Here is a 15,000-nt window from a genome sequence, read left to right as displayed (position 1 = left end):
AATAATATTTAAAAATAATACTACTACTACTAATAATAATATTTAAAATAATAATAATAATAAAAATAATAAGGTTTAAAATAATAATAATATTAAAGTTTAAAATAATAATAATAATATTAATATTTAAAATAATAATAATAATAAAAATAATAATATTTAAATAATAATAATAATAATAATAATGTTTAAAATAATAATAATATTAAAGTTTAAAATAATAATAATAATATTTAAAATAATAATAATAAAATAATAATATTTAAAGTAATAATAATCATATTTAAAATAATAATTATAATAATAAAATAATAATAATAATAATAATAAAAATATTTAAAATAATAATAATATTTATTTATCATTCTTTTCTCAGACTCAAAGCACTTACAGAAAGAATAAACAAAAAAAAAACTTAAAATTCCAAAACACATTATTAAGTTTTATTTTTTTAAGCAAAAAGTGGCATGAAAAAAAAAAAAAAAAGAGGAATAATAAAATAAAAAGATAAATAATAAAATTAAATGACAAGTAAAAGAGCTAAAAATCTATTTAATACTCAAGTATTTACACAAAAAATAAATACTAAGTTCCAATTATATTTCAGCACCCCGGGTTGCCTTGGTGGAAAACCCTTCAGTCATGAGGGTTCTCAAAGTATGTGTCCGTGACCAAAATGTGACCTCCGGTGGACAGTAGCAGACTCTGAAATGAGACGCAGATTCAGAGTTCCACATGAGGTTATTAATTAGCAAACAATATTAATATTATGAGTGTAAACATTAGGCGAGGAGGTCACATTGTAACCCCGTGTCCTAATAACACTCCATTTGGCTGTTTGCACCAGACAAAACACAACAGAAATGTAAATTTAGCCATTCAGAAGCACAGAATAGTGCACTCCCTGCACTCCAGCCAAATGGTGAGTTTTATAATCTATTTAATACATATTAAACCTCTTTAACATGATTAAATGTAGATGCTGAATCACTGATGCGTGTTGGTTTGCACTGAGTCTCAGTTCTAAAGTTCAATTTTAGACGTTTTATTTTATTTTCCAGATCTGGGCTGAACTATCTGCTGCTGCTTTCAGTAGTATGGCAATAAATGTCATGTGAAATGCTATTCAAACTCACATTATTAGCATTTAACACTGAATAAAGCAGCTGTACCTGAGATGATCATTGTCAGTTTTCTGTTGTTCAGCTGTGAGAAATAGACGCTGTTTCTAAAATATACATTTCAGGTGCTGATTGGGACTCCTTTGATTATGAAAATATTGCGTCTTTCGCATGCCGTTGCTTTTAGGTAGAAAACAGTTTAAATCAGCCTTTAGGCTCGATAGTCAGACACAATAACGTCAATCTGGCAACCTGTGCTTGCATAGACTCGTCAGAGGAGCAGCCGAGTGAAAACGTGTTTTGATCCAGGAGTGCAATACCTAGTTCAACCACTGGGTGTCAAACCTACATACTGCACCTTTAAGAAATAATACAGCAAAACAATATTAAATATAAAATTCCATTATAGTACACCTGACTTTAAGTTATTAAGAAAAAAAGTGACATAAGATGTAAATTTGATGTTTTTTTTTTTTTTACAAATTTAATTAACTTCTCAATAAATGTATTTTTAGTATTTAAAGTAGTAGATTTTCTCCACATTACACATTAAAACTATTTAAAAGTATTATTACTAATAAATCAACCAAATTGCAATGACTCGACTAAAGGCTGATTTATACTTCTGCGTCAAACGCCGGTGTATGCTACGGCACTGACGCATAGCCCTTCGCCGTGGCCGTCACTGACGTGCACCTCTCAAAAATTGTAGCTACACATCGCAACGACGCATAGCGTAAGCTCTGTGATTGGTCAGCTTGGTAGCGCTGACGAGTCTGGCCGAGAGCCGCGCGAATGGCGCGAGCGATTGTTTACAAGTGTGGACTACCGTGAAGGAGCTCCGGATGGAAAGTTTTGTTTTGTGTTTACCTCATAGTTAAAGTTGTTGCACGTCCGCCGGTTCCTGCCTCAAAATGAGCGAGTTTGAGCCACTTGTACATCCCGGAAGTGTTCAGGAAAAGCAATAAAGCAAGCGAAGAAACTCGACACAGAGGAATATTTACACCTCACTGCCAACTAGCGTTTCGGAAGTGTTAATGCAGACCGACAGAGTTGCATTCGCCGTGGGTTACGCCGGTCACCTGACACAGAAGTATAAATCAGGCTTAACTTGTATATGTAAAATGACTTGCATATCAATTAAATATAAACATTAGGTTAAGTTGTGTGCCTCTCAAGATGATGTTTACCAGATTCCATGCAAATAGGACTAAGTATAAGATAAATACATCTTAAATAATTAAATATACAATTAAAAATAAGATATAAAAGATAATTTCAAGTAGAAATGAAAGTGATTTTTCCTGCACTGAGACAAAAACACTATATATACAGAAAATATATATAATATTATTTTATAAACTGCCAATTTTCTAAGGTAATTTTAAGTAAAATAATTTTTAAAAGTTCTTTTTTTATAATACAAATCTTTATTTTATTAGGGAATTGTCTTATACTAGTTGCTAAAGGATAATTGATTATGATTTTAAAAAGCTATACAAGTTTGTCGCATTGTATTGCTTGCGAGTCCATTAATGTTCTCAGTCTGCGTTCTCCTTGAATGTAATCTTCAATACATCAGAAACAAAGCCAAAACACACACGCACACACTATATCTGGGAATAAAAATGATCAAACCATCTCGGTTCGTATTCAAGTCACAAGCGGAGTTTAAGCATTTGTAAGGCTATGAATTATGAGGCAGTAAAACCAGTGCTTCATCTTCCTCCTGGAGTCTCTTTGCTGGAGTTCTTGCGTTTTCTGATTTAAAGCGACACACACTTTCTCTGTGAACATCAGCATTAAACGCGCTCGTGTTTCAATATGACTAACGCAGCTCGTGGTGGAGTTAATTATTGATGGAGAGCTGGAAATGCACAGATCTTCATATGCAGAATCTGTAGAAATGCAGAGCAGACGAGCTGGAGTACTACAATGTAGAAGCGCAATAAAAATAAAGATGAATTAAGCTGTGAATTAATTCGACTCTTCATGCATGACGCTTGTGCAATTTCTCAAAGGAAAAAGCCGTTTTCTGGCCTTCAGATTAATGGGCACTTTAACACTGAGGAGTTTGTGAGCATAAATAAACGCGAGATGAAATGTTCATTAGTGAACGATAGACAGAAAGAAATCAATTAAATCTGCTTTATGTATTGTTTGCTGTTGTCATGCCGAATCTAAACCAAGTATTAACGCAAAGTTCATCTTAATAAACCCCATAGCCAATTTCACTGTGAATGTAAATATATTTGGTTCATTGACTTCAATAGAGGTTTGTGTAAAATAATTAGTTCAAAACGGTATTATTTATTATTAATTGTTTCGTCTTTTATTTTAATTTAATAACTCTAAAGTACTAAAACAGGCTGAAATATTTAAAGTAAAAATAATAAACTATTCTTGCTACTGCTGTAATGCAATTTCCATCCTCATTGAATAATAATGCGTATTAAAGTTATATTTAAAAAACATTTTTAAAAGCTTATTTCTAAAGAGAATAAGTAAAAAACGAGCAGAAAAATGACAAATTAAAGGTAAATCCTTAGTTTTGTGAACAAATAATTTAATATATTTATTTTGTTATGTTGTTATCATTATTTTATATATATATATATATATATATATATATTTATATATATATATATATATTTTTTTTTTTTTATTATATTAATATTTTTATGCATTTATTATTACTAACATCAATACTATTACTATTTTTAATCTAAATATTATTATATTTATACATTTTATACATATGAAATATAAAAATAAAATATAAAATGGAAAAATTTTTTACTTTTATTATTAATATTTTAGTAATAGTAGAAGTAATAATATTATAGTTTTTTATATTATTATTTTTATTAAAAAATATATATATATATTAAAAAAATAAATATCTAAAAAAATAACACTATTTTTACGTAAAGTTTAAATGCATTTCTGTCCATGACGTAAATAAATAAATAAATAAACACTTAAATAAATAAATACATACATAGATAAATATATAAATAAACATTTTAATAACACAATTTGACACCAGTTTGAAATGCATTTCTGTGCATGATGTAAATAAATAAATGCATATATATATATATATATATATATATATATATATATATATATATATATATATATATATATATATATATATATATATATATATATATATATATATATATAAAATAAATAAAATCACTATTTTTGACACCAGTTTGAAATGCATTTCTGTGCATGATGTAAACAAACAAATAAATAAAACACATAAATAAATATAAATAAATAAATAAATAAAAATCACTATTTTTGACATCAGTTTAAAATGCATTTCTGTTCATAATGTAAATGAATAAATACACACTTAAATAAATAAATAATAAATAAATAAAATCCCTATTTTTTGACACCAGTTTTAAATGCATTTCTGAGCATGATGTAATTAAATATATAAATAAAATCACTATTTTCAACACCAGTTTGAAATGCATTTCTGTGCATGATGTGATTTTAGTGATAAGATCAGAAAACGAGTCTTAAATATGGCCAGTTGCAATGCTAAGTTAACGCAAATGCAAGCACATGCAATACATAAGAGAAACCCCCACAGGCATTTGTGCATACATAACGAATGATCCCAGCAGAGCAAACACTGTTCCTTAAATGTAATTCATCAATGCAGAGAGGCAGGAATATCAGGATGATCACTAGAATGAAGCCCAACACAAGGTTCTCGAGGTGTCTCTCGCACTCATCACATGCTATAACAGGTCCCGTATTTATAGCAGGTCACAAGAATGGTGGTGAAAACTCAAACTCAATTATACGCTTATCTCTGAATTAACTACAGGGTGTGGGGTGGGGGCATCCAGAATAATTCATGTAATCAGACTCACTGTACAACAAACACTCCTCACTTGTGTCAACTTAAAATACTGCAGCTAATAATACAGTGTTCAATGGCGTAATCTGAACCGAGTGCTCTAGCTGTATAGCACAGGCCTTATCTATATGCAGTAATATTAGTAGTATTTATATTTGTCTCCATTTCTCATTCAATATAGACAATCATTTTTGGTGCATTTAAAGGGCCATGAAACCCTTTAAAGTGTTTTCGTGACTTCTAGTTTGTAAAAAGAGGGTTTGCATGAAAAGGGGAGTTTATTTAAGTGCACACGCTGATTTTCAATATTAAGATTAAGGCGTTTACATGAGTTGCTTTTAGAATGTTCCTTTCATGATCTTGTTTTACATGTTCAATTACATAAATCGATTAACGTCGATGCGTCACCACACTGTCCACATTTGCTTCTGAGTTTCATGTCATTTCAGGTGTTGCATTCCTAGTTTGTCGACTTTAACAGCAGTTTGGCATTTTCGATTTTCATTCAGGAACACTTCATGCATGCCCCCCATGACAAGCGAGATATTGGATGCGAGGAACTGCTGGAAGAGTGCAGATTAATTATTTTTTTAGACCCCTCTGCATTTCTCGGTAGATGCAGAGACTCGGTAAGTGCAGAGAATAGCGTCAAACAGACGTGTATGTAGACTATGCGGCGAAAATCCTACACTACGGTAATAGTTTGATTAAAGCCTAGTTCACACTACAGGACTTTAAACATCAGCAGATCGCTGTGCCGTTCACACTACATGACTTGACTTTGTGTCTTTTAATCTCTGTGGTGTTCACACTACGCAACACTCCGTGAATGATCCACAAGAGGGTGGGGTCACACACTACATGATCTGACAACAACTCATTCCCCATCAGCTCATTCAAGCTACTAAACCACAGCCAATGAAAATTTGAGGGAGGAGTCATCAGAAAAAGCTCAACACTATTGGCTGTGTGCTGCTGACATCACTGACAGCGTTTCAAGCTTTGGAGAAAGCATTTAAAAACATCGTCACATCAGCTGATTTATCAGCGCATTAATCACTCATCTGCAGGTTCCAGTGGAGAGATACACAGAGAGTTTTCAATTTTTGTAATTTTATAACTCTTTGAAATAAAACTAACATATTTATAACACCCTGCCGCTTTCTAACTATCAGTGTATTTCTTTCTGACATTGTTTTTTTTTATTACAAAACAGTAAAGAACTGAGCATTTCTGCCTTAAATTACCATATTGGTCTTAATGACTGCATGCATGTCTGATACTTTTCGCTGTGACTTTAAATATGTGTGCATTTCCTTGCCTAGCAACTTCCTGCTAACATAAACAAAACTTTCTGATGGCAAAAACATCAATTTACTTCAGATATCTTACAAAACAGCAGATTCTGTGCTGTGAAATAGCTCCTGTTTGAAAGTAAAAATGAAAGCCAAGCCTTTAAGTGTTTTAGTATCTTAACTACATATTTATAGGTTGTATTACAAAAAAAATATTATATTTTTAGGGTAATGGTGTCATTAAATATGATGCCAAACATTCAAAGCTTAATTTTAATATCTCAATAATAGCTTTGAATGTAAATATGTTGTGACAATATGGTGTTTTATATGAGAACGGTCAGAATGAGCAGTATGGTAATTCTAATAGTTACAGAGTTCTAGTTCCACTGTTAATATAGTCTACTCTCATGTCTGTGCTAACGCAGAATGAAGCGAGTGCACCGATGCCCATTCTGACCAATCACAGATGTTTCTGCTGAGCTCCTGAACACACAGGCACGCGGCTCATGCTGATATGCTCTCTCATTGGCTGCAGCTCGTCACTACATCTGACCACACGTGGGGTTGAGTCGGCCGACTGCTCTGGAATATTTAGCATGCTGAATGTTGGATTTCCGTCTGCGAGGTGTCGGCGCCTCGTTAATGCGTTGTTCAGTAGTTCACACATAAAGAGCTGCGAGCGCCGAGCACCCGCAGATTTCTTCCCGATCACAGCCCGATCTGTCGGCGAGCTCGTTAACTTCCAAATCGGGCTCAAATCAGGCTTAAAATCCTCTAGTGTGAACTAGGCATAAGGTGTTTACATTCAGAGAGCAGCATTTACAGTGGATCTGTTTAACTGATTGTACTTTAATTAAACAACAACATCGATGCTGAAAAAGCAACAGTAAACAGTCACATTAACCCTTCAGTGGAGCTTTATCATTGGCTGCAAAACACGAGCTGTGCATGGAGCCCATTGCAGTTTTTATGACTAGCATCCAGCAGTGGGTCGGTGTTTAGCGGGTGTGCCATCTGAAGCGTGGCCTATGCACTGGCGCAAAACGCATCCAGCTACGTCCTTGATCACATAACATGCTTGTTCTGCGGCAGAGGGCTGTGGCCGACTGGATCAGAGCTGGCAAAATGCCTTTACCAAGCTCCTCATATTCCTATTGTCCCTTCAGCAATACAACCGGACAGATGAGAGGCGAGTCTGGTGCCTTTCCCACCTGTGCTTAGCAGATCCACAGGCCCTGATGCTATAGGGTTTCAGAGAGCAGTCCTACGGCTAAATGTAAAGACAGAGCTCACACACACAAAAAATCTGAACTCTTCTGTTGTTTTACATTTAGACGTCCATCTTTATTATTACCTTAACGGTTATTATGCTTGGTACAACTAGGGATGCTCAAAATAATCGAATAACCGTTAACCGAAAGGGTGCGTTTGTAACCGATTAATGCTATCAGTTACACGATTAAAATTATTATTTTATATATTTTTAGTTTGGCTGCATAAGAGGCCGATTGAATGCGCCTTTGCGTTAAGAGGAGCATCTTTTGCACGCGGCTCATCCCAGAGCAGCAGTTTGTGTTGTCAAGACAACTACAGAGAACTTTTAAAGAGCTTGGTTTCCGCTACATTCATTCTTCAATGGCGGGGACCAAAATGCATCCCGCCACGGCTACATTACCCTTTCAAAACATTCAGTCATTGTTGTTGTTTTTAATAGTGGATTATAAATCGCACCGAAACGTATTAAAAGGTAAGTGAATTATAACAGCGCAAACTTTTTTGTAACCGTATACTGCTGTGCGCTATCTGTTTAACCCTTTGGCGTTACGTGCTGACTGACTGACTGGCAGGTGCTCGATGCGTGAGGCCAGCAAACACAACAAAGCGTTTAGTTTAGATGAACACAGTTTCTATTGATATACTTTATTTATAGATAAAGGTATATGGCTCTGCATATAATCACTCTATCTTGCTGGAGTTTATAGCCGTTTCGCTTTACTTCAGGACGCATTAACACCGCTCTGAAGGTCTAATCGCTGTTTTAAGTTATCCAGAGCTGTATGAATGTACAAATCTTGAATATCACAATAGTATTAAATATTACAATTGTAACAACACAGACAGCAACACTTTTGCACAATCGATACCCAGCTGACTCAGTCGTTTCATAAGAGGACCGCGCTTCTTCCCTTCTCTTTTCCTTGTCAACATAAAGGCAGTGAGGTGCGCCTTTTTGGCCCTGATGCCATTTCGGCTGATGTTGACCTGGATCTGCGTCATAAACGCAACAAATAGGCTTTACCTTTTATTTTACAGCTTATAAAGCATGTATGCACATTAATGCAATATCATATTTAAACAACAAAACTGTTGACAAAAAGTCAACATATGCGCACGTGTTGTTGTCTTTTCATCACGCAGCGTGCGCACTTAACCGCAAGGGAGAGAGAGGAAACCATAGCAACATAATCTTTAAAATAATGATTTCTATTAAAAATGTAAAAGGTTTTGTGATTATAATAATACAAGCGGGGCATTAAATAAATGCATATTTTCTGTGGAGCGGGCAATTTCAGGAAGTCAGCTGTTTTTATTTGATGGAAGAAAAAAACATATGATTGGAATAAAACAGCTTATGCCGGTTATTAAAAATAATCAGTCAGTATTTTCGTTTTGTAATATAAATTAATTATTTAAGTGAAAATAATTTAGGGCAGTCCTATTTATTTTATTCATTTTATTTATTATTTTCTTCTGTGCTAAACACTGCAGGTGAGTGAAGATGCTGTTGTTCTGTTCTATTATTAATATGCTAGCATATAAAAATAAATCAGTATTTTAAAATGCAATATTTAATGTGTCGGACACAAAATAGACACGTCAATTTGTTTAATATAAAATTAATAGTAATCTCACCAGCTAACCGTAAATAACCGATTAATGAGCGGCGGTTGTCGGTTAGCAAAATTAACCGAAATGAGCATCCCTAGTAACAACCTCCCCTTAATACTGAGTAAATCTTCATTTTTTTAGGGAACTACCCCTTTAAATAAACAGCATACTAAGGCTGAGAATAACGGGTGTGTCTAATGGATCAGACGTGGAGTAATTCAAGCCAAATCAGTACAGAGAGCTTCATAAAGATGTAGCTTTCCGAGTGTAATGGATATGGAGTGTACAGAACAATCACAATTATGTCTACAAATGTTGTCGCAATATGGAATAACAAGCCTTTCATGTCAGGCATACTCAAAATCTCCAGGAAACTGGCCCTTGAGAAGGATGTTAATGCACAGAGGGAGACACTGATGTGGCTGGTTTACAACAAAAACACAATACGACAACATTATCCTTCATAAAACCCAGTTGACTTGACCTCAATAGTGACGATGAGTCATGCAATCCTGAGCGAACCAGATGCAACTCGAGGCAACATGACGCCATTCACCCTATATTAATCAACGACCTACTATCAAACATTCATCCTTAGAAATATAATGTTATCAATTAAGGTTTGACATGTTAATCTGGCTAGCCTTGTGAGGGTGGAAGAAAAAAAGTGCATCTTCTAAAGGGTGGCATTTGATTTGAATGAATCATAATTCACATTTCGCAATAACCTTTTGTTTTTCAGATGGAGATGACTTAGGTGAGGATAGTTAGTTATTAAGCTGCCATGCCGTGTGGTCATCACCACCACAACGTCTGACTCATGGCTGCGAATCTGTACTTTTGAACACTTTGTTCAGTGAAGCGATTCAGAAGATGAATCAGCAGTTCAGTGCAACATCATGGTTTGTTGTCTAAATGATCCATTTGGTGTTTGGTGTTGTCTAAATCAGGGGTTCCCAATCTTTTCAGCCCGCGACCCCCAAAATGAGAATGCCAGTGACTCGTGACCCCCAATATTCTCTGAGGTGGTGGTTATAAATACAGAAACCTTGTATGCAATGACGCACACACACCAATAGGCCCAAGTCCATTCTTTGTTTTTTTTTTTTATGTATGTCAGTGCTGTATATGGGCTAGAAAGTTTAACCTGGTGTTACAAAATCTGCTGCATCTGACAGTATTGCTTTGTCTTTAGTATAATGTAATTACCCGAGAAGTCACAATCCAATAGAACTAGTAATTATAAGCTACTATAGTAACTATATAGTTTATAGTAACTATAAACGACTATTTTCTCTCATCAGTAGGTTATTGATAAAATACAGTAAGTCTTAAGGTTTAATAAAAATTTATTGATTTTTGAAAATCACCAGGCAACCCCCTTCATTGTCCCGCGACCCCTCGGGGGGTCCCGACCCCCACTTTGAGAACCTCTGGTCTAAATGATCCAGGGTGGTAACATAAAGCAGTTTTTCCTTCATGAACCAGCCAGCTATGAGATGATGCACATTATGAAGATGACTGAGACTGAACGGATAAACTACAAGGCCTGAAATACTGTATGAAACATATATTGATTTGAAACATCTCGGAAACGGTATATATTAATAATTAATTGGCTATTCTTACACAAAAGTTCATGCAGATTGAGCATTCTCAGAGCTTCATGACATTAACAAGGTATTTTTGTGTGTGAATCTGTACTTTTAAACACTTTGTTCAGTGAAGCGATTCAGAAGATGAATCAGCAGTTCAGTGCAACATCATGGTCGGTGTCTAAGGGTGCTTTCACACTTGGTTCATTTGCCTGGACCGTACCCAAGTTCGATTGTCTCCCCCTGCCACCTCCTCGGTTGCTGTGTTCACACTGTCTTTTTTCCTTCTGAGCCCCGGTACGCTTGCGTCATCGAGCTGCTGTTTTGTTTACGCCAGTTGCTAGGTGACGGTCACAAAAGCAAGCGCCGAAATGGAAAGACGTCCGCACATCGCGGTCATTCTGCTTTTACTGAAGCTTTTGATTTTGGACATACAGAAAGCAACTCGCGTCCATCTGCCGCAAACATTCTAAACATTCAGAACACACAAACACAAACGAACGTTATGAAAACGATAGTTTGTTGTACAGTTGGCGGTTCACTTCCGTAATTTGGTACGATTGCATTCACATCAGAAGTGAACCGTACCAGAATTCACATGAACCGTACCCCAGACCACCTCTTTCAGGCGGACTCGGGTACGGTTTACGGGTTCTCACCCGAGTACAGAAGACACGTTCATACTAGCTAAACGTACCGTATTATGACGTCAAACGAACCCGGGTGCGGGCCAAAAGTGCTAGGGTCGGTGATTTACTCCACTACTTTCCTTCAACCTGCAGTTACTACTTTGTTTTTTCTTGTCTATGAGGATTAGAATAATCAGTCCTGGGATTTCTGTCCAATCAGATCACACGTAGAAGGTAAATCGCATCATACTGAACAACCTCAAGACATGAGCAGGGTTGAACGCTAAGGATTTTTTCTTGGGTCCGATCGGGCTATTGGTTGGAGATTTTTACTTGCCCTGCCAAAATTTTCACTGGCCCCACCAAAGAACTAAAAAGTTAATAGCTATTTCTTAGCCACATATTTTAAATAGTGGCAAAATTATGCCTGTAAATCTAGAATTTCAACATTTTAAATAAGTTAATAAATGTATAACGAGCAGAATTGAAGATTTTATGCAAATGAAAGAGCCGTATGAAAAATGTGCTGGTATTTTAATGCAATTCTAAATTATTTTTATAAAAAAATAATTTTTTTTTTTTTTTTTTAGTTTCTTAATTTTGTACCCATGTAATTGTCTGCTTCGAAGACTTTAAAGAGACATTTTCTTTTAGCCTCATTGTTTAATTTTGCCGCCATGTTGCCATCTTTTCGCTGTACTGGTTGTTACTAGGTTACAAAAAAACGTGCTCATCGTTACTGGCCGATAGGGGCCAGTAACAATCCTGTCCACTGTCCCGAGTGTCTTTCACGCTGGCCCCGGGCCACCGGGCAGTCCTTATTGTTGAGCCCTGATGAGTGATTTATAATTGCAGCAAACAGTTTGGAAGCATTGAAAAAGTCCAAGGAGATGTCTAAAATCTAAACAAGCATTGGCCCAGAGACTGTTTAGAAGCACTGATAAGTAGATTACCGTATGATGACCAAAATGGCCTTAAACACCAAGCAGGCACAAGACGTCAACAAGACGCCAAATTGACATTGTACCCTAAAGTCATGGGGACGTTGCATTTCGTTTGGAAATGAAGATCAGCATCAGGCCAACTTCAGTGTCCAAGTAATGGTACCTTTTTGGTGTTTGGTGTTGTCTAAATGATCCAGGGTGGTAACATAAAGCAGTTTTTTCCTTCATGAACCAACCAGCTATAGGATGATGCACATTATGGACATCTTATGAAAAGATTGAGACTGAATATGTATATTAGATATTGATTTGAAACGTCTGAGAAACTATATTTATTAATAATTAATTGGCTATTCTTACACAAATGTTCATGCAGATTGAGTCCACTGAGCATTCCCAGGGCTTCATAGCATTAACAAGGTCCTTTTTGTGTGTGTTTTAATCTCTGATTGGTGAAGATTTTCACAAAATAATAGGTAGTGTATTATTTCAGCAGGAATTTGGATGCTAAATGTGAATATTCATAATGATGCATGTAGTTTTAGTCATGAGAGCATTTATTTTAGCTTCATGTGTTAATGTCTTAGCATTTATCCAGGTGATTTGTTATTGGTTGAAAAATAAGCTGTTATTAAGGGGCTATGAGTTAAAATGATTCGGTGTGGTTTGTGAATGAATCATTCAGACCTGCTCAAATGATTCACTGAAAGAATCAGATTTCATTATGGATGCATTATTAAAATAGAGATGCTTCAGTAGGCAACTAATTGTGATAATTAAATTATGATTATATGCACACGTTAAACGCAAACGTGATTTATTGATGCTGTAGGAAGCTAAATGGCGCGTCCTAAAGGTAATACTCTGCTTTGTTTGAATTGAAAAGTACTGTTAAAGGTGTATGAATATGTGAAGTATGAAATTTTGATGCACAAAACCTGCCATGTGATCTCATCTTGGCCTAATAGGGTTAACTGTATTGCTGCATTTTCATTAATAACACTTTCTTGTGGCCTTACAATACATTAAAGTGTCAATTACATACATACATACACATATATATATACATATATAAGTGAAACAGGTACTATTTTATGAATAGTATGAATTTGAACATGTTACTCTGCTCATGTATTGTTTTTCACATATGATTTAGTAGGAATGGACGTAGCAAATGGGTTTTAAAGTACAATTACTTGTTTCTAGTTTCTGATTGGTGGAGATTCTTTCAGAATTGTGGGTAATGTAGTTCTTTACCAGGTGTTGCACATCTGAATATGTAAAGAAATCTGAGGGTTGTGGCTTCAGCAGAAGAAGAGACTTCTACCATGGATGCTGCACTCTATTGATTAGCATGCAGTGTTATTTATACGCATAATCTGTTGTAATTTCATATATTCGTCAGGCTCAGTTTGTTGAGATTTACTCAAATCATTAGGATTAACTTTCTTAAGTGATTTCATAACCCTGGATATGAGAGTGAGATTAGTTATGTACTAAATAAGTAGTTAAGAGACTGATAAACAAATATAAATGTTGTAGTCAAATGATTCGGATCCTTCACACCGGCTCAGACGACTCACCGAAAAGATCCGACTCAAAAGAGCGAATCGATATGATCGAAACCACCAGGGATGTAATAAAGGATGTGTTAAAATGTGATGCTTCGTAAGACACTGAACACACAACATAAAACCCCACACAAAATGGGTGATGATGAGTATAAAACAGAAACCTCTAGCTACTGGTGCACCCAAACGATTTTAACGTTAGGCCCAGTGCGAGTCGTTTAGCATCAGAAAGCGTCTCATTGAGACCCAGAGCATGTGTGACGCTGAATTATCCTGCAAATGAAGTAAAATCGACTACAATCCGCTTGGAAAAGCGAAGCAGCATCTCCACGTCCAGCCCTATGAGGTATTGAATGAGGAGTCTGCGCAGGCCAGCAAACGCATCCACATAGGGATGGACGTGAAAGCAGATCACTGGGTGTAAATAAATCACACTAACATCGCTGTTTACACGTCCTATATCCGTCGGGAGGGCTGCAGATTGAAGGCTGGGCCGATACACTGCAGCACCGGGCTCTGATGTGTGTTATTTACCTTGCGTTTCCTGGTTTCGGCAGATCCGCTCCACACAAAGCACTGGTAGATGACCCGCAGATTCTGCTTCCAGTTGTCCACTTTGAAGCCGTTCACATGGGAGCACCCGGCCGGACTCATGACAGAAAACACATTCGAGTTCCTGCGGCTTTCAGCGACGAAATAACTGAAGTCACGAGGAGAATTATCCAGCAATTGTTCCGTTTTTTCGTCAGGCAATGCAGCGAGCCGCGACAGGGTCGAAGACGCGTGCGTTACGCATGCGGAGAGCGCTTGTCGGACATCCGCAGATATGTCATCATTAGCGATAATTAACCACAGTAAAACCGACCACACTTTTGATATTGTATTTTCCAAGTCGGCTGTTTTAATGGACGGCAAAGGAATTCAACAGAGCACCGTGGGCGACGCAATCCTTGCGATATTAATCGCTGATTGGTTGTTGGCTTGTAGCGCGCGGCTCCCATTGGCTTCCGCGCGTGCCATTTCCGTTAAAGTCCCGCCGCCTTTTGAGAATTCTGGAACGCGATTGG

General features: G+C 36.1%; 1 protein-coding gene across 2 annotated transcripts in view; it reads right to left on the bottom strand.

Moving 5' to 3' along the window:
- The window catches only part of usp22 (ubiquitin specific peptidase 22), a 55,491-nt gene extending 40,648 nt beyond the window's left edge, over positions 1–14,843 (bottom strand). For both annotated transcript variants that reach the window (NM_001441692.1, NM_001441691.1), the window contains 1 exon segment: positions 14,468–14,843. In NM_001441692.1, the coding sequence (NP_001428621.1) occupies positions 14,468–14,587 (120 nt within the window). In that variant the 5' untranslated portion in view covers positions 14,588–14,843.
- Positions 14,844–15,000: the final 157 nt, after the last annotated feature.

This window comes from Danio rerio, chromosome 12 (assembly GCF_052040795.2).
Source record: "Danio rerio strain M-AB ecotype USA chromosome 12, GRCz13ab, whole genome shotgun sequence".
Lineage (NCBI taxonomy): Eukaryota > Metazoa > Chordata > Actinopteri > Cypriniformes > Danionidae > Danio > Danio rerio.
The sequence above is the reverse complement of the archived record's forward strand: the minus strand, read 5'-3'. Positions and strand labels throughout refer to the sequence as shown.